Source organism: Jaculus jaculus, chromosome 4, assembly GCF_020740685.1.
Source record: "Jaculus jaculus isolate mJacJac1 chromosome 4, mJacJac1.mat.Y.cur, whole genome shotgun sequence".
Lineage (NCBI taxonomy): Eukaryota > Metazoa > Chordata > Mammalia > Rodentia > Dipodidae > Jaculus > Jaculus jaculus.
The window spans coordinates 13,828,911-13,848,243 of NC_059105.1; the positions used below are offsets into that span (position 1 = coordinate 13,828,911).

At 47.8% G+C, this 19,333-nt stretch overlaps 2 protein-coding genes across 4 annotated transcripts in view; both read left to right on the forward strand.

The window, feature by feature from the left end:
- Nucleotides 1-988: 988 nt before the first annotated feature.
- Slc23a3 (solute carrier family 23 member 3) lies at nt 989-11,268 on the forward strand. Of its 2 annotated transcripts, XM_045147826.1 has the most exons (12): nt 989-1,255; nt 1,388-1,545; nt 1,656-1,753; nt 1,934-2,007; nt 2,213-2,394; nt 2,686-2,809; nt 2,960-3,074; nt 5,703-5,956; nt 6,818-6,923; nt 7,415-7,582; nt 10,322-10,417; nt 10,512-11,268. In XM_045147826.1, the coding sequence occupies exons 1-12, from the start codon at nt 1,082-1,084 to the stop codon at nt 10,802-10,804; spliced, it is 1,842 nt and encodes a 613-aa protein (XP_045003761.1). In that variant the 5' UTR covers nt 989-1,081; the 3' UTR covers nt 10,805-11,268. The 2 variants fall into 2 exon arrangements, with proteins under 2 accessions (XP_045003761.1, XP_045003763.1); XM_045147828.1 differs by lacking the exon at nt 5,703-5,956 and having other exon boundaries at nt 2,717-2,809; nt 3,026-3,074.
- A 1,114-nt stretch (nt 11,269-12,382) lies between these two features.
- The window catches only part of Nhej1 (non-homologous end joining factor 1), a 143,918-nt gene continuing 136,967 nt past the window's right edge, over nt 12,383-19,333 (forward strand). For both annotated transcript variants that reach the window (XM_004662918.2, XM_045147670.1), the window contains exon 1: nt 12,383-12,465. The gene's annotated coding sequence lies outside the window, so the exon portion shown is untranslated. The remainder of the gene's footprint in view (nt 12,466-19,333) is intronic.

The window sequence follows — 19,333 nt, forward strand, 5'->3', positions numbered from 1 at the left end:
TGTAGTCTTGGGGTAGCCTTGAACTCACAGTGATCCTCCTACCTCTGCCTCCTAAGTGCTGGGATTGAAAGAGTACGCCGCCACACCCAGCTCTGGCTTAACTTTTTTTTTTATTTATTTTTTATTTTTATTTTTTATTTTTGGTTTTTCGAGGCAGGGTCTCACTCTGGCTCAGGCTGACCTGGAATTCACTATATAGTCTCAGGGTGGCCTCGAACTCACGGCGATCCTCCTACCTCTGCCTCCCGAGTGCTGGGATTAAAGGCGTGCGCCACCACGCCCAGCTTTTAACTTTTTTTTTAAATTGACAATGTTCATAATTATAGACAATAAACTATGATCATTCCCTCCCCTGCCCCACTTTCCCCTTCGCAAATCCACCCTCCATCATATCCTCTTCCCCTCTCAATTAGTCTCTTTTATTTATTTATTTATTTTAGTTTTTTCAAGGTAGGGTCTCATGCTGGCCCAGGCTGACTTGGAACTCACTCTAGTCCCAGGCTGGCCTCGAACTCACAGCAATCCTTCTCCTTCTGCCCCCCACCCCTGCCCCATGTGCTGGGATTAAAGGCATGTGCCACCACATCTGGCAGTCTCTTTTATTTTGATACCATCTTTTCCTCCTATTGTGGGGGTCTTGTGTAGATAGTGCTGGGCTCTGCAAGGCCATGGATATGCAGGCCACTGTGTGTCTGGAACTTTGCACCATAAGCACTCCTCCCCTTCCTTTGGCTCTTACATTCCTTCCACCGCCTCTTCGGCCATGGACCCTCTTCAGGCTATTTTGATAGGTCTCTCCCAACTTTCCTACTGTCCAGAGTCTAGGATCAGGGGATCTGGAGGAAGATTCTTGGGGGAGGGGTCCAGAGCTTAGCTTCCCGGTTAATGGCTGATGGAATTTGCACAAGAGCTGGGCAAAGGTGAAAGGGCTGTGTCCTGTCCCCAAACCCTCATCCCTTCGCTTCGCTTCATTGACATCCTCATCTCCTCCCCACTCCAGTCAGCTAACTTCACCCAAACTCTGACCTCTTCCTCTATTTAACTCTAGCCCCAAACAGCCCAGAAACAAAGTTGGGGCAGCATGAGCCGATCACCTCCCCGTCCCATCCCACTTTTATCTGTGGGCTCTCAGGATGCCCTGACTCCCTTACCATCTCTGCTACCTCCTCTCCAAGCCCAGACTTCCTCCTCCCACTCCTGGGCTTCCCGGTGTGGGCCTCCCACCTGGGCTCTCCGCTGTCTCCTAGCTCTGCAGGTAGGAGAGAGATCGAGGTGTGGGGATAGATGGTACTAACTAAAGAAGGTATTTGGAGGGAACCACTGTGTCATGAGGCAGCTTCTTCAGGCTGTTTCTGAAGCTTGCCCCTCACTGTTCCTCCATTGACAGCACTTCCTGGTCTTGGCATCTTTGCTCTGTGCCTCCCACCTGCTCCTGCTTCACAGTTTCCCCCAAGGAGGACTCAGTTACTCACCTGCTCAGCTCCTGGCCTCCAGCTTCTTTTCATGCGGTTTGTCTACAGTCCTGCAAAGTTGGATGGGCAGCAGGTGAGGGGAATTGCCCCGGAGAGAGAGGGGGCAGGATCTCAAGAGGGATCCTTGAGGGAATCCTTTCGGCTGCCGTGTTTCCAGACCCGCTGGGGCTGCTATTCCTACAGGCTGCCTGTCGTCCAGGCTCCATCCTTAGAGTTCCTTATCCCTGCTCTGGTGCTGACCAGCCAGAATCTACCTCTGGCCAACGAGACACGTGGGAATGGTGGGTACCGAACCAGGGAAGGCAGGGAGGGTTTGGCTGATCATCTGGACAGATCTGGTACAGACAGGATGGGAGTTGAGAAACAGTGCAACGGCCAGCCACTGTGGGGGTCTTGGAGCTAGGTGGAGAGTACTGTCTCCATCGCATCTACCTGTTTCTCTGCACCCCAAACTCTTCCAGCCTCCCTCTCACTCCGCCTGTGTAAACTGGCTGGCTGCCGTGGCCTAGAGCTCTGGAACACTTCTCTCCGAGAGGTGAGTGCTTGGAGATGGGCAGCAGGAGGACTGAAAGGTCCAGGCATGGGGAGGTTCTTTGTTCCTTTACGCAGGCCCTGAGATGCTCTGGGGAAGGAGTCAAGCGGGGACCTACCCCCAGAATTAGTTAGGAAGTCCAGGCTGAGGTCAATTTGTCTGAGCAAAGAGTCTCCTGAGCATCCTCTCTTCTCTTCTCTTCTGCCAGGTGTCCGGGGCAGTGGTGGCATCCGGGCTGCTGCAGGGCACGTTGGGACTGCTGGGGGTGCCTGGCCGTGTGTTTCACTACTGTGGGCCACTGGTGCTAGCTCCCGGCCTGGTTGTGGCCGGGCTCTCTGCCCACAGGGAGGTCGCCCAGTTCTGCTCTGCTCACTGGGGGCTGGCCTTGCTGTACGTGAGACCTGAAGGGTGTGGGGTGGTGCCCAGTGGGGGTGCAGGCCTGGGGGTGGGCAGAGCTGTTGACCTATCAGATGTGGCAGCCACCTGGGTAGGGGATAACATTTGTAGATTTAGAATACAAGGGTATTCCTTGATTCATCCTGTCTCCTTGACACTGGGGTCTCTTGCTGGGCCTCCCTTCCACGAGAGCATTTCTTCCTGGGGATCCCTTTTGATGGTATTCTGACCATTTCCACCTCCATTCAGCTGCCTTTGGACGAGAAAGTTCCTTCTCTCTCCTAGACTTATCCTGCTCATGGTGATCTGTTCTCAACACCTGGGTTCCTGTCAGGTACCCCTGCGTCCCTGGAGACCAGCTTCAGCCTCTTCAAGTCACTCTCACATCCCTGCCTTCCGGCTTCTCTCTGTACGTGGGGATTCGACAGATGAGATGAGAGGGGCTGATAGGGTCTTCTCCCCCAGCCCCCCCCCCCTACTTGTGGGCTTTTGTTGACTTCCATCCTGGCAGAAGGTTCTGGAGGAGGGGCTCTTTCCCATCTCAAGTTTTGTCCCTTAGGTACTGACCCCTGTGGCCTGTATATGGCTCACTTCTGCCCTCCTGGGTCTCAGTGTTACACCCCAGCAGCTGCCTGCCCCCTCTGAGGCACCATGGTTTTGGCTGCCTCACCCAGGTAGGACCCCGCAGGTTCCCATTCTCTTGCTCAAATCAAGGTATGTATTGTTTTGAACTCAAGATTTAATGAATTTCAGTTAGATATGGTGGTGCATGCCTGTAATTCCAAAGTATCTGGGAGGTAGAGGCAGGAGAATCAGGGGTTCAAGGTCATCCTCAGCTACATCTTGAGCTGGAGACCAACCTGGGCTACACAAGATCATGTCTCAAAAAACAACAATTTTTTTTTTGAGGTAGGTTTTCCTGCTAGCCCAGACTGACCAGCTTGCTGAGGTTATCTTAAAAAAAATACTGGGCTGGAGAAGTGGCTTAGTGGTTAAGCATTTGCCTGTGAAGCCTAAGGACCCCTGCTTGGGGCTCCATTCCCCAGGACCCATATAAGCCAGATGCACAAGGGGGCCCACATGTCTTGAGTTTGTTTGCAGTGGCTGGAGGCTCTGGTGCACCCATTCTCTCTCTCTCTTTTTCTCTCTCTGTTGCTCTCAAATAAATAAAAATAAATTTAAAAAATACTGGTAGAGGGCTGGGTGTGGTGCCGCACACCTTTAATCCTAGTACTGGGGAAGCAGAGGTAGGAGGATCGCTGTGAGTTTTAAGTCACCCTGAGACTACATAGTGAATTTCAGGTCAGCCTGGGCTAGAGTGAGACCCTATCTACAAAAACAAAACAAAACAAACAAACAAAAAGCATACAGGTAAAGGGCCGGAGAGGGGCTCAGTGGTTTAGGCACTTGCTTGTAAAGCCACTGAGCTCCACCCTGGCCCTTCGTTTATCAATTTTTATTTTTTGGTTTTTTGAGGCAGGGTTTCACTCTAGCTCAGGCTAACCTGGATTTCACTGTGTAGACTCAGGATGCCCTTAAACTCACAGTGCTGGGATTAAAGGTATTCGCCACCAGGCCTGGCTCCTTTACCAATTTAATAATGATCCACTAAATGTTGATGATGCCGAGGCATACTGGTAAATACAAGAGGCACAACACCTTCCTTCATGGTATTGATAGTCTATGGGAGAATACAGGTAGTAATCAAACAGGCACCTGAGTAATTGTGAAATTATCTTTGTGGTAAGTGTTCCCTAGAACTATGCTTTGAGGTGAGAGAAAATGATAGGGAACTTGATGCCACCAGAGAACCTAGGAGGTTAGGAAAAGTCTTCTCTTTTGTGTGGATTGAACCCACAAAGCCCCTTTTCTCCTTTTTTCCCTTCCCCCTCTCTTTTTTTTTCTCTTCCCTCCCTCCCCCACTTCCTTCTTCTCTCTCTTCCTTCCTCTTTCTGTCTTTCTGACTTCTCCTCCCCCTCCTCCTCCTTTTTTTTTTTTTTTGAGGAAGGGCCTTGCTCTAGCCTAGGCTGACCTGAAATTCAGTATGGAGTCTTAGAGAGACCTCAAACTCCAGGCGATCCTACCTCTGCTTCCCGACTGTTGAGATTAAAGGTGCCTGCCACCATGCCTGGCTTCTTTTCTTTTCTTTTCTTTCTTTTTTTCCAAATATAAGATAAACAAATTTAATGAGCTCATGTACAACACTAGAGGTAATAATACTGAACTGTTCTTTTTTTGTTGTTATCTTTTTGAGGTAGGGTCTTGCTCTAATTCACTGTGTAGTCTTGGGCAGTCTTGAACTCATGGTGATCCTCCTACCTCTGCCTCCTGAGTGCTAAGCTTAAAGGTATGCACCACCACACCCTGCTCCTTCTTTTCTTTCTTTTTTTAAAAAAATAGCTGGGCATGGTGGCGCACGCCTTTAATCCCAGCACTCAGGAGGCAGAGGTAGGAGGATCACCTTGAGTTCGAGGCCACCCTGAGACTCCATAGTGAATTCCAGGTCAGCCTGAGCTAGAGTGAAACCCTACCTCGGAAAAAAAAAAAAAAATACATACATACATACATACATACGTATGTATGTATGTATGTATGTATGTATTTATTAACTTATTTATTTATGAGAGAGACAGAATGGTCATGCCAAGGCCTCCAGCCACTGCAAACGAACTTCAGACACATGCGCTACCACGTGTATCTGGCTTACATGGGTCCTGGGGAATTGAACCTGGATCCTTTGGTTTTGCAGGCAAGCTCCTTAAATGCTAAGCCATCTCACCAGCTCTTCTTTTCTTTCTTTGCCTCATGTAGTCCACTCTGGCCTCAAAATTCTTTAAATAGTTTAATTAATTAATTTATTTGAGACACGGAGAAAGAGGCAAGGTGGTGGGAAGAGGTGTAAACAGGGCCTGCAGCCACTGCAAACAAACTCTAGGTGCATGTGCCACCCTGGGCATCTGGCTTATATGGAGTCCTAGGGAATTGAACCTGGGTCCTTTGGGTTTGCAGGCAAGCACCTTAATCACTAAGCCATCTCTCCAGCCCTGGTACACACTTTTAATCCCAGCACTAGGTAGGCTGATGTAGGAGGATTGCTGTGAGTTTGAGGCCAGCCTGAGACTTCATAGTGAATTCCAGGTCAGCCTGGGCTACAGGGAGACCCTACCTTTAAACAACAAAACAAACAAACAAACAAAAAAGGTACCAGGAAATCTTGGACTCTTGTGGCACAGGCAGTTAGAGGTGGAGGGCTACTCCTGATTGGAGTCTGGCCTCCAACGTGGTTCCTTCTCTTGCCCTAGGTGAGTGGGACTGGCCCTTGTTGACACCCAGAGCCCTGGCTGCAGGCATCAGCATGGCCTTGGCAGCCTCCATCAGCTCCCTGGGCTGCTATGCCCTGTGTGGTCAGCTGCTGCATTTGCCTCCACCGCCAGCACATGCCTGCAGTCGAGGGCTGAGCCTGGAGGGGCTGTGCAGTGTGCTGGCTGGGCTGCTGGGGAGCCCCATGGGCACGGCATCCAGTTTCCCTAATGTAGGCACTATTAGTCTTTTCCAGGTATGTAAACCTTGGCGGCGGAGGGGGGGTGTGTGGGGTGGGAAATTGGAAGTGGAGGGGAGAGGAGGGAACTCACACTGCCTGTCTGCCGCGCCAGTGCCCTCTCCAGCAGGCGGTTCACATCAAGGATGGTCCTGGAGGGAGGTGCCTGGAAGTGATAAGGGGCTAGGAATGTAAGGAAGCAGGCAATCATACCAGGTGTAGCAGGTACCCTACCAAGGCTGCGGTGAAGAGAAGACCCTTTGCTTTTGGGGACCTCAGACAGAGGGGAAAAATAAGGAAGTAAATAATTTCAGAGAGTGGTAAGTGCTGCTGAGAAAACAGCATGGGAGGGCTGGAGAGATGGCTCAGTGGTTGGGGGCGCTAGCCTGCAAAGCCTAATGACACGGGTTCCATTCCCCAGTGCCCACGTATGGCCAGATGCACAAAGTGGCACGTGTCTGGAGTTTGTTTGCAGTGGGTGGAGGCCCTGGTGTGGCACATTCTCTGTCTGTCTGTCCTCTCGATCTCTCTCTGTTTGCAAATAAAGATATTAGAAAAAACAGAGCAGTTGCCGGGTGAGGTGGCACACGGCTTTAATCCCAGCACTCAGGAGGCAGAGGTAGGAGGATCGCCGTGAGTTCGAGGCCACCCTGAGACTCCATAGTGAATTCCAGGTCAGCCTGAGCTAGAGTGAGACCCTACCTTGAACACCCCCCACCCAAAAAAAAGAAAGAAAAACAGCAGTGTGGTAGCTGAGCCAAGGAGGCACTTTTGGATAGAGTGGCCAGGATGTAAGTCAGGATGAGAAGGAGTGGGCCAGGCAAAGACCTGTGGCAGTCTAGGGAGGTGGATGTGTGCTGATGCCTCTTCTTCATGCAGGCTGGATCACGGCGAGTGGCATACTTAGTGGGGTTGCTCTGCATGGGGGTTGGGCTCTCCCCAAGGCTGGCTCAGCTCCTCACCACCATCCCATTGCCTGTGGTTGGTAAGTGGATATGTGGACTAGCACTGGCATTAGAATAGTACCCATCCCCCAGTGTAACCCAACCAGTTGGTTAGGCTGGTACTCTTTCTGAATAACCTCCCTGGATGGATGGATGGGAACATTAACCCTCATTTTCTCAGTCCAACATTGTGGTCTCTTGCCTGGGCTTCTTGTAGAATCTGAAACAAGCCTGTTAATTATTTTTCCTCATCACAGGCTGCCTGTCCTGCAGCACCCTGAGTGGCTCTCTCTCTCTCTCTCAATCTCCTCCTCCTCCTCCTTTGATTTCTTTTCTTTCTCTCTCTCTTTCCTTCTCTTTTTGTTTTTTTGAGGTAGACTCTCACTCTAGTCCAGGCTGACCTGGAATTCCCTATGTAGTCTCAGGTGGCTTTGAACTCATAGAGATCCTCCTACCTCTGCCTCCCCAGTGCTGGGATTAAAGGTGTGCGCCACCCCCCCCAGCCTTCCTTTGGTTTCTTTGTATGAGACAGGTGGGGTGTTGGGAGTGACCCAGGCTGTGGTTCTGTCTGCTGGATTCTCAAGCTTCCACCTGGCTGACATTGACTCTGGGCGGAATGTCTTCATCGTGGGCTTCTCCATTTTCATGGCCCTTCTGCTGCCAAGGTGGCTTCGGGAAGCCCCCGTCCTGCTCAACACAGGTAGGTGAGGTGGAGAAAGAAGAGCTGTCCAGAGGCGGTGTTGTGACTTTAGGCTCTCTGAATTCCTGGCGTCACCCTTCTCTGGGATTTTGTATAACTAGTTCACCTATTTATTTAAAAATACTTGTTGAGCACTATATAGCCACAAAGGTGCTTCCAGGTGTTCCTGTCTTATGAAAGAGATGAGTTGTTCAGGAGAATAACCAGAAAGTTCCATGTAAATAGCTGTGGTTCTTAATGGCAGAGAACTGCCATCTGCTGATCTTGGAGTATGGACAGATATAAACATGTGATTGTTCATCTTTTTTTTTTTTTTATTTTGGATTTCTGAGGTAGGGTCTTGCTCTAGACCAGGCTGAACTGGAATTCACTATGTAGTCTCAAACTCAGGTGATCCTCTACCTCTGCCTCCCAAGTGCTGGGATTAAAGACATACACCACTACACTGGGCTTCATTGTCATTTTCCCCTTCCTTCTTCTTCTTTATTTATTATTTTTATGAACCTAGGGCCTAATGCAAACTCTAGGCAAGTGTTCGACTACTGAGCTCTATCCCCAGCCCTCTTCCTTTGTGTGTGTGTGTGTGTGTGTGTGTGTGTGTGTGTGTGTGTGTGTCAAGGTCTCTGTGGCCTAGGCTGGCCTCATACTCACAGTTATCTTTTTGTTTCTGTCTCCTACTTGGTAGGATTACAGATATAAGCCACATGTCTGGCTAATAAAGTCATTCCCAATAGAAGAACCATAATAAACAAAGACAAAGAAATAGGATCTGAATAATAATAAAAAAAAAACTTGCCTTAAAAAAAAAAAGAAGGGACAGAGGAGTATTCCAGCACTGAGACATCTCTATCACACCTTCCAAGGCTCAGGGTCCATTGTGGAAGAAGTGGCGGCAAGAATGTAAAATCCGGGCTGGAGGGATGGCTTAGTGGTTAAGGCATTTGCCTACAAAGCCAAAGGACCCAGGTTTGATTCCCCAGGACCCATGAAAGCCAGATGCACAAGGGGGCACATACATCTGGAGTTCATTTGCAGTGGCTGGAGGCCCTGGCATGCCCACTCTCTCTCTCCCTTTCAAATAAGTAAATAAAAATAAAAATGTAAAATCCAAGGGAAGGGTAGGACTGCTTGTAATGCAATCTTCCAACACAAAATGGCCTGGATACCCATGACCTTGCGGTTCTTGGTACTACCTCCACAAGACCCTCATAATAGGAGGAAAAGAGGATGACATCAAAATAAAAGAGAGACTGATTGGGAAGGGAAGGAGATATGATGGAGGGTGGATTTGTGAAGGGGAAGTTTTGGGGAAGGAAGGAAATTATCATGGCTTATTGTCTATAATTATGGAAGTTGTCAATAAAAAAGTTTTTTTTTTTTTTTTTTTAAAGAAGTAGGGTCTGGGCTGGAGAGATGGCTTAGTGGTTAAACGCTTGCCTGTGAAGCCCAAGGACCCCGGTTCGAGGCTCGGTTCCCCAGGTCCCACGTTAGCCAGATGCACAAGGGGGCGCATGCATCTGGAGTTCGTTTGCAGAGGCTGGAAGCCCTGGCATGCCCATTCTCTCTCTCTTCCTCTGTCTTTCTCTCTGTGTCTGTTGCTCTCAAATATAAATAAAAAAAAATTTAAAAAAATGGGCTGGAGAGATGGTTTAGCGGTTAAGCGCTTGCCTGTGAAGCCTAAGGACCCCGGTTCGAGGCTCGGTTCCCCAGGTCCCACGTTAGCCAGATGCACAAGGGGGCGCACCCGTCTGGAGTTCGTTTGCAGAGGCTGGAAGCCCTGGCGCGCCCATTCTCTCTTTCTCTATCTGTCTTTCTCTCTGTGTCTGTCGCTCTCAAATAAATAAATAAAAAATTGAAAAAATATATTGTTAAAAAAAAATTAAAAAAAAAAGAAGTAGGGTCTGATTATAGGATTGAAGCAGTATGTCCCGAGAGCAAATGGCTTAGTTTCTCTTTCTTTCTCCTTCTTTCCTTCTCTTCGGTGTGTGTGTAGATGCCCTGTGTCCATGTGTGTGGAGGCTACAGGATGTTAATGTCCTCCCCTGTTGCTCTTCTGCCTAATTTCCTGGAGACAGTGTCTCTCGCTGGAGCTTGTTTTTCAGCTAGATTGGCTGACCAGTGATCCTCACATGTGTGCTGGAGACCAAACTGAGCCTGGTGTCGCAAGTGCCCTTACTTATTGAGCCATCTCCCTAACCCCTAAGAAGTTGTTTTCAACTGGGGATGATTTTGCCCTGCCCCCCCCCCCGAAGGGGACATTTAGCAATGGCTGGAGACATTTTTAGCTGTCACACGTAGAGGGAAGGAGGATTGTTGCTGGCATTCAGTTCATAAGGGCACGTTGCTAAACATCACACAGCACACTGGACAGCTCCTTATGGCAAGGAATTATCTGGTTCAAGTGTTAGTACTGAGGAGAGCCTCAGGGCAGCATGTAGAAGAAGGTCAAAGGAAAGAGAGGGACGTTTTAATACCAAACTACCCAGAGGGAGGACCTGCAATAGCCAAAGGGTATCTGGAAGGTATATGGATGCTCAGAAAATGATGCTCAGGGTGTTGAGGATATCTTATGGAAAAAGCCCGAGTGTTGAAAATGGAGAAAATACAAGGATAAAAGGTAAGAGAGGGAATGACAACTTAGCAAGCTCTGTCCCCTAGTTTAAGACTTAAAAGGATAAGACCCTTTGGCTTTGGATAGCATCAGAGTTACCTTCCTGTCTGGCCCCAAACCCCTTGTAGGCTGGAGCCCTTTGGATGTGTTTCTGCGTTCCCTGTTGGCAGAGCCCATCTTCCTAGCTGGACTCTTAGGCTTCCTCCTAGAGAACACTATTTCTGGTAAGTAGAGGCCAGGCCCCCGCAGACTGGCAAGCAGCCAGGAACTTATTACTCTCTGGGTTGGGCAATGACTCAGCCAACCTCTCTTTTGTAGGTACTCAGCTTGAACGAGGCCTAAGTCAAGAGACCCCAACTTCTTTTGCTGCCAAAAAACCTCGAATGCCTCAGAAGTCCAGGAAGAAGGCTGCTCAAGAGTATGGGCTTCCTTTGCCTATCCAAATGCTGTGTTCCTGCATCCCACAGCCCCAACGTTGCCTCTGCCCGGTGCCTGAAGACTCTGGCGATGTGGAAGGAGGGCACTCTAAGGCAGGAGAGACAGAAGACTTGTTGTCTGGCTCTAGGGAAGCACGCCCTGCATCCAGCAGAGAAGGTCCCGGCAATTACTAGGACTCTCTATTTCTATCCTTATCAGCACTAACTCCCATCTTGCTGGAGAGTCAGTTGTAATTTGTACTTTCTCCTAGGGAGAGGGTGTGTGTGTGCACGTGCCCGTGTGTAGCATGGGCCTACCTGCATGTCCCATTTACTAATGGGATAGGTTGTCTTTCTTTCTATATCTTCCTTCCTTCCTTCCTTCCCTTTTTTTCCCCCTCTCTTTTTCTTTTAACAAATGGGTGCACCAGGGCCTCCAGCAAATGAACTCTAGATGCATGCGCCACCTTGTGCATCTGGCTTACATGGGTCCCAGGGAATCGAACTTAGGTCCTTTGGCTTTACAGGCAAATGCCTTAACTGCTAAGCCATCTCTCTAGCCCAGGTTGTCTTTTCTTGTCCTTAACTAGGCCTAGCTGCTCAGAGCAGGGTCCATTGTTAGTGGGCCATGAATAAATAAATGAGATTTTTGCTGTGAACTGTCAATGCTACTTGAACTCTAACATCTGCTTAACAAATATTTATTGAGTACTTCCCAGTCCTGCATCCAGAGATACGTACCACAGGTCCCCTGTCCTCTCTAGGCATTTAAGGTTTAAAAATACCATGTAATTATTAACTAAATGCAAGATGGTCTGTAATAAAGATGAAAACAAGGCATTTCATTCAGATTGGGGATAGCAGGAAAGGCTTTATGAAAGCAGCAGAGTTGAGGGTAAGAGTTGATATGAGAGGGAGCCTTGAGGTTTTTGAAAAAAGGCTGGAACAGGGATGGTGCAGCACGCCTTTAATCTCAACACTCAGGAGGCAGAGGTAGGAGGAACGCTGAGTTCAAGGCCCCCCTGAGACTACATAGTGAATTCCAGATCAGCCTGGGCTAGAGAGAGACCCTACCTTGAAGAACAAACAACAACAAAAATTAATAAAAAAAAAAAGTTTGGGGAGAATTTTTCAAGCTCAGCAATCCGGGTTGAGCAAAAGTATGAGTTGTTGTCTAGCTTTAGTCCCCGATGAGGTAGGAGGATTTTTGTGACTTTCAAGGCCAGCCTGGGGCCACAGAATGAGTTACAGGCTAGAGCAAGACCCTGACTTGAGAAAAAACCTACATAAATAAGTAAAGTAGAGTTGTAAAGTACAAGTTGAGGAGTTCACATCTTTTTGTGGTGATAATAATGATAAGGGGTACAAAGAAGAAGAAACAAAAGAGAGAAAAATGACGGGTGAGGTATCAACAACTCTAGTAGTGATAAGGACCCCAGAGATTTTTTATATAGAGTGAAATTCAATCTTCGAATCCTTGCCCAAGTGCATGAGCCAATACTCCCAGCTTAGCCTAGTGTGTGTGTCTGTGTGTGTGTGTGTGTGTGTGTGTATCTATGTATGTATGTATGTATGTATGTATTTTCTGCTAGGGTGATTCCTCTTAAAGGCATCATTACCCCTCGATCCCTCGACTATTAGCCGCCCATCTCTAGTCCAGTTTTCGGGCCGAGACGGACGTCTAGGGATCTGGTGCACTTAATCGGCCTAGGAGGGGCCCTAGGCCCCGCCCACCGCAGCTCTGGCCCCGCCCCGCGCCCTTAGACCCCGCCTTCCCATGGTGGGGACTGGCCTTCTGTAGGCCTTTCGGTCTGCGCCGGAGGGCAGGCCTGCGTGAGCTCCCGCGGCCGCACACGGTAGGTGGGACGACCCCCTCGGCGCCCGGGGTAGGGCTTGGGCCCGGCCGCAGCGGCTGCGCGTGCAGTGCCGACAGCGCGGACCCCGCACGAGCGCTGCCCCCCCCCCCGCTCGAGGGAGCGCGCACGCGCGGCCGGGACCTCGAGGCAGGCCTTCCCGGAGTGGGCGGTGCCGCGCGTGCGCAGGCCGCCTCGGGCGGCCCAGAGGGTGTGCGGGTCTTAGCGGACCTCCTCCTGAGTCACTTCTTTGTTATTTAACTAGTTAATTAATTTAGTAACTTATTTATTTTGTTTTTTCGAGGTACCTGGAGTTCACTCTGTAGTCTCAGGGTGGCCTTGAACTCACGGCCATCCTCCTACCTTTGCCTCCCGAGTGCTGGGATTAAAGGCGTGTGCCACCAAGCTCGGCATCTGGGTCGCTTCTTGCTTTGTCCTTCTAGGCTGGGTCAGCTTTGATATCTTTTTTTTTGGCTTTTCGAGGTAGGGTCTCGCGGTAGCCCAGGCTGACCTGGAATTCACCTTGTAGTCTCAGGGTATCCTCGAACTCACGGTGATCCTTCTACCTCTGCCTCCCAAGAGCTGGGATTAAAGGCGTGTGCGCCTTTTGAGGGGTTCAGAGCAGTGCCTCGGCGCAGCCGGGGCTGTAAACACCGAAGGGCGGGGCGCGGGCTGGGGTGGCGGGTGGAAAATGCACGCCAGCTGGCGCTCCGGGGTTAGCCTGTGGTCGCGGCACCCGAGGGTCGCCCTTTGCTAGGGCACAGGGCGTGGCCCAGGCGGCACGGTCTCTGGAACCCTGCTGCCCTCTGCAGGGTGTCGCAGGAATTGCGCACTTGGGACTGGTTGAAATTTTGTTTCGTCCTCCATCTCTCTAGGGTGAATGAAGGTGGTTAACGTGAGAGCAGCGACGAACCCAGGCCCTCATACGTTCTACCACCGAACTGTCCACTTTTTCTTTTAAAAAATTATATATTATTTATTTGAGAGAGAGAGAGAGAGAATGGGCACTCCAGGATCTCTAGCCATTGCAAATGAACTCCGGACACATGTGCAACCATAAGCATGCTGCTTACGTGGGTACTGGGGAATCAAAGCTGGGTCCTTTGGCTTTGCAGGCAAGCGCCTTAACCGTTAAGCTGTCTCTCCAGTCCCCCCTTATTTATTTATAGTCTTTTAAAGGTAGCGTCTTGCTCTATCCTAAGCTGACCTGGAATTCAGTATGTAGTCTCAGGGTGGCCTCAAACTCACTGCAATGTCTGCCTGTCACCCCAGTGCTGGGATTAAAGGTGTGCACCGCCACACCTGGCTCCTTTTTTTCTTTTTGAGACAGATCATGCTGTATAGTCCAAATTTGTCTTCTGCCTGAGCCTTCTGAGTGCTGGGAGTTGCAGGCATGAGCCACCATGCCTGGCTCATTGAGTTACACTGAAGTACAAGACTCAACTCAGGCTCAGAACCAGCTAAGGAGCAGCTAGCCTAGGTCTGGTGTTGAATGCTTTGGACCTTTTAAATGTGCAAGGATCCCTGGTCACATTAAAAAAAATTATTATTTGACAGAGAAAGAGGGAGGGGGGGAGAGAGAGAATGGGCACTCCAGGCCTCCAGCCACTGCAGTCAAACTCCACACACGTGCGCCCCCTTGTGCAGCTGGCTAACATGGGTCCTGGGGAATTGAACCTGGGTCCTTTGGCTTTGCAGGCAAATACCTTAACCGCTAAGCCATCCCTCCAGCCCCTTAGTTACATTCTAAACTGTCCATCTCCATCCAAACAAAACCATCAGCTTGCAGGTCCTGACTTCTGGACTTAATATTAAGACCTGGGTAGGATGATAAACCCAATTTTGGTGACTTCCAGAGTGCACACCAGGGTATGTCTATAAGAGAAATTAGAGTCATTTGTATTTGTAATCTTTGGCAATGTGAACTCCTGCTCAGTGAAGACTAGTCTAAATTTTTCCAAGACCACCTTACCCTGTTGTAACAGCACATGGGAAATGTAATGGAAATACCATCTCCAAGCACAAAGTTTGAGCCTGCTGCAACTAATGACCCCAAATCATGTATCACTTGAGGTATATTTTGAGAACTGCTAAGCAAATTCATCGAGTGAATATCACACACACACACACACACACACACACACACACGCACACATATATGTCATTAGATTTAAAGGATCATTGTCATATAGTCTATTCATGATTGTATATTTACATTTCACCTGTCTAGTTACAATGCAAATTGAGTAATGTCACAAGCCAGTGCTTTGAAAACTAGGGAAGAGTGATGACTTGGGCTGAGTTGGAAATGACTTAATCAGGTTTAATCAGAAATTTCATTACTTCTCTTCATTTTGTATTTATAAGACTGGAATAATGAAAGAAATAATGTTCCCTCTCCTCTTAACCCTAAGAGAAATAAACTCTGTCAAGCAGCCATAGCTACTGAATGCTTACTAGGGTGAGGCTTTACATTTGTTGTTGAGGAGGAAAAATTCATGGCCGGGAGTTCCAAGCTGTGTAGAGGGCATGATATTGGTGGCGGTGCCTTGAGCTCTCCCAGATGAGTGAAGTGGAAATTAATTATCTTTCTGTATGATGTGATGTTTTGTGCTGAGTAGTCATGACTTACTGTTCATTTGTTGAAAGGGAATTTGGGTCTTTTCTGTTGCTTCTGGATACAGAGCTTATTAATTCTCATGTGTGTGGTTGATCATTTTAATAATTATATGATAGCCATGTACAGATATGCCTGTACACATGAAATTTTCCATAATTCTAGAGGATTGGCATATATAGACTCTAGATTAAGAACCTATGTTTTAGGCCTTTTTTTTTTCTTGGGTTTTTGAGGTAGGGTCTCACTCTAGCTCACGCTGATCTGGAATTCACTATGTAGTCTCATGGTGGCCATGAATTTGTAGTGATCCTCCTACCTCTGCTTCCCAAGTGCTGGGATTCAAGGGGTGTGCCACCATGCCTGGCCTTTTTCTTTTTGAAAGCTTTGCTTATTTACTTATTTATGTTTTCAAAAGCATTTTTATCTATTTATTTAAGAGAGAGAGACTGAGAGAAAGAGGCAGAAAAAGAGAATGGGTGTGTCAGGGACTCCAGCTACTGCAAACACACTCCAGACACATGTGCCACCTTGTGCAGATAGGTCCTTGCCTGGGTCCTTTGGCTTTGTGAGCAAGCACTTTAACTGCTAAATCATCTCTCCAGCCTCCAAGCTTTACTTTTAAATAATGATCAAATAATTTGAATTTTGTATTCCTGACATGACTTACAATATTTTTGCTGTTTCTTTTTTATTTTGAAAATGTTTTATTTATGTATTTATTTGAGAGAGAGAATAAGAGAGAATATGAATGGGTAGCTAGGGCCCCCAGCCACTGCAAAAGAATTCCAGATGTATGAATGTGCCACCTAGTGTATCTGGCTTTACGTTGGTACTAGGGAATCGAACCTGGGTCCTTAGGCTTAGCAGGCAAATGCCTTAACTGCTGAGCCATCTCTCCAGTCCCCCTTATTTATTTATTTATTTTAAATTTTTTATTTATTTGTGAGAGGAAGTGAAATAGGCAGGGAGGGAGGGAGAGAGAGAGAATGGGCATGCCAGAGCCTCCAGCCACTGCAAACAAACTCCAGATGCATGCACCCCCCTTGTGCATTTGACTTATGTGGGTCCTGGGAATTTGAACCTGGGTCCTTTGGCTTTGCAGACAAGCACCTTAACTGCTAAGCCATCTCTCTAGCCCCTTGTTTTTATTTTTAAATATCTTATTTCTTTATCTATTTGAGAGAGAAAGAGGCAGTTATAGAGAGAGGCTGAGGGAATGGGCATGCCAGAGCCTTTAACCACTGCAAATGAACTCCAGGTGCATGTGCCCCATTGTGCATCTGGCTTACATGGGTCCTGGGGAATTGAACCTGGGTTCTTAGGCTTTGCAGGCAAGCGCCATCTCTCCAGCCCTTTAAAAAATATTTTATTTGTAGTGGGTGGGGGGAGAGGGAGAGAGAGATTATAAATATGGACATGGGCTTTCCAGGGCATCTTTCCATTGCAAATGAAATCCAGATGCCCATGCCACTTTGTGCATATGGCTTACATGGGTGTTGGGCAATTGAATCCTGGCCATCAGTGTTTGTCAGCAAGTGCTATCTCTCCAGTCCTACAATGTTGTTTTCTTTTCCTTTTGTTTTTCAAGGTAGGGTCTCACTCTAGCTCAGGCTGACTTGGAAATCACTATGTACTCCCAAGCTGAACTCACAGTGATCCTCCTAGCTCTGCCTCCTACCTCTGCTGGGATTAAAGACTGCCACCTGGCCTGGTTTATAATGATGTTTTCTAAGACAAACTTTCTCTGGTAAAACTCCCGGGAAAGAATAGCGTTGATATGTTTATTAGGGTTGTGATAAAGATTCAATGGGCACATTTGGGTTTCCACCTTTTGTTATGTGATTAGAAAGCAGAAACACAACAATCACTATGAAAGAAGGAAATGCTTTTTTTTTTTCCTTTGAGACAAGGTGTCCTATAATCCAGGCTGCTCTCAAACTCCCCATTCTCCTGCCTCCACCTCCAAAGTGCTGGGATTATAGACATGGACCGCCATACCTGGCAGAGAGATGTTTTCTATGCTGTAGGAACTAAATAGTAAGGAAACTATTTCTCTTCCTCCTCCTACTCCTTCTTCTTTCTTTCTTCCTTCCTTCCTTCCTTTTTTTTTTTTTTTTTTTTAGGTAGGGTCTCACTCTAGCCCAGGCTGACCTGGAATTTACTATGTAGTCTCAGGGTGGTCTTGAACTCACAGTGATCCTCCTACCTCTGCCTCTCAAGTGCTGGGATTAAAGGCGTGCACCAACCACTTCCTGCCTGCAATATATATATATATTTTTAGAGTTCATTCATTCTTTCTTTCTTTCCTTTTATTTGGTAGGGTGTCACTTGAGCTCAGGCTGACTTGGAATTCACTATGTAGTCTCAGGGTGGCCTCAAACTCATGATGATCCTCCTACCTCTGCCTCCCAATTACTGGGATTAAAGGTGTGCTCCACCACACCCGGCTAATTCTGTTTTTCTTTTTAATTTAATTTATTTATCCATTTTGAGAGAGAGAGAGAGGGAGGGAGGGAGACAGAATGGGCACACCAGGGCATCCAGCCACTGCAAATGAACTCCAAATGCATGTGCACCCTTATGCATCTAGTTTACATGGGCATTGGGGAATTGAACCTGGGTCCTTAGGCTTCACAGACGAACACCTTAACTGCAAAGCCATCCCTTCAGCCCTGATTCTTGTCATATATATTATTTATTTATTTATTTGAGAGAGAGGGAGGAGGAAAGAATGGGTGGCCTTGAACTCATGGTGATCTGCCTCACAAGTGCTGGGATTAAAGATGTGTACCACCATGCCCAGTGGAAAATATTTATTTAAAATTTAAAATTATATTTATTTATTTATTTGAGAGAGAAAGAGGCAGAGAGAGAGAATGGGCCACCTTGTGCATTTGGCTTATATGGGTCCTGGAGAATTGAACCTGGGTCCTTTGGCTTTGTAGGCAAGTGACTTAACCATTGAGCTATCTCTCCTCTCTCCAGCCCTGCAGCCCCCCTTTAAAAATTTTTTTGCTTATTTTCATTTATTTATTTGAGAGTGACATACAGAGAGAGAAAGAGGCAGATAGAGAGAGACAGAGAATGGGCACGCCAGGGCTTCCAGCCACTGCAAATGAACTCCAGATGTGTGCGCCCCCTTGTGCATCTGGCTAACGTGGATCCTGGGGAATCGAGCCTTGAACCGGGGTCCTTAGGCTTCATAGGCAAGCACTTAACTACTAAGCCATCTCTCCAGCCCTCATTTTTGTTTTTTTAAGGTAAGGTCTTGCTCTAGCCCAAGCTGACCTGGAACCCACTATGTAGTCTCAGGGTGGCCTTGAACTCGTGGTGATCTTCCTACCTCTGCCTCTTGAGTGCTGGGATTAAAGGTGTGCACCAGAATGTTTTTTTTCTTAGCCCCCTTTTTATTTATTTTTATTTTATTTGTTTACTAGAGACAGAGAGAGAATGGGCATACCAGGATCTTTAGTCATTGTAAATGAACTCCAGACGCATGTGCCACTGTGTGCATTTGGCTCACATGGGTCCTGGAGAATTGAAACTGGGTCCTTAGGCTTCACAGGCAAGTGCCTTAACTGCTAAGCCATCTCTCCAGCCTTCCAGCTCCCTTTTTATTTTTTATTTTTGTTCATTTTTATTTATTTATTTGAGAGTGACAGAGAGAGAAAGAGGCAGATAGGGAAAGAGAGTGAGAGAATGAGTGCGCCAGGGCTTCCAACCACTGCAAATGAACACCAGACGCGTGCGCCCCCTTGTGTGTCTGGCTAACGTGGGTCCTGGAGAATCAAGCCTCGAACCGGGGTCCTTAGGCTTCACAGGCAAGCACTTAACCGCTAAGCCATCTCTCCAGCCCTATTTTTTATTTTTTTGTGTATGTATGTGTATAGGTGTATGTGTGGGCGTACATGCATATAGAGGTCAGAGGTTGACTTCAAGCATTTCCCTTGAGATAAGGTCTCTCAGTGAGCACAGAGCTTGGCCATTCAGCATGTCTAGCTAGCCAGCTTTGTCTCCACCACCCCCCAAATGCTGGGATTATAGATGCACTGCCATGCACACCTAGCAATTATGTGAGTTCTGGGGATTCAAACTCAGGACCTCACAATTGTATGGGAAGTGCTTTATCTGCTGAGCCATCTCTCCAGCCCCAATTTTTGCCTCCTTATTTATTTTAATTAATTAATTAATTAATTAATTTGCAAGCAGAGAGAGAAGGAGAGGGAGAGAGGAGATAGACACAGAAAGAAT

Coding starts and splice junctions, on each gene's coding strand:
- Slc23a3 (XM_045147826.1), top strand. CDS start 1,082: ATGAGCCGATCACCTCCCCGTCCCATCCCACTTTTATCTGTGGGCTCT. Junction 1,256..1,387: donor GCTGTCTCCTAGCTCTGCAG/GTAGGAGAGAGA, acceptor CTCCATTGACAG/CACTTCCTGGTCTTGGCATC. Junction 1,754..1,933: donor CAACGAGACACGTGGGAATG/GTGGGTACCGAA, acceptor AAACTCTTCCAG/CCTCCCTCTCACTCCGCCTG.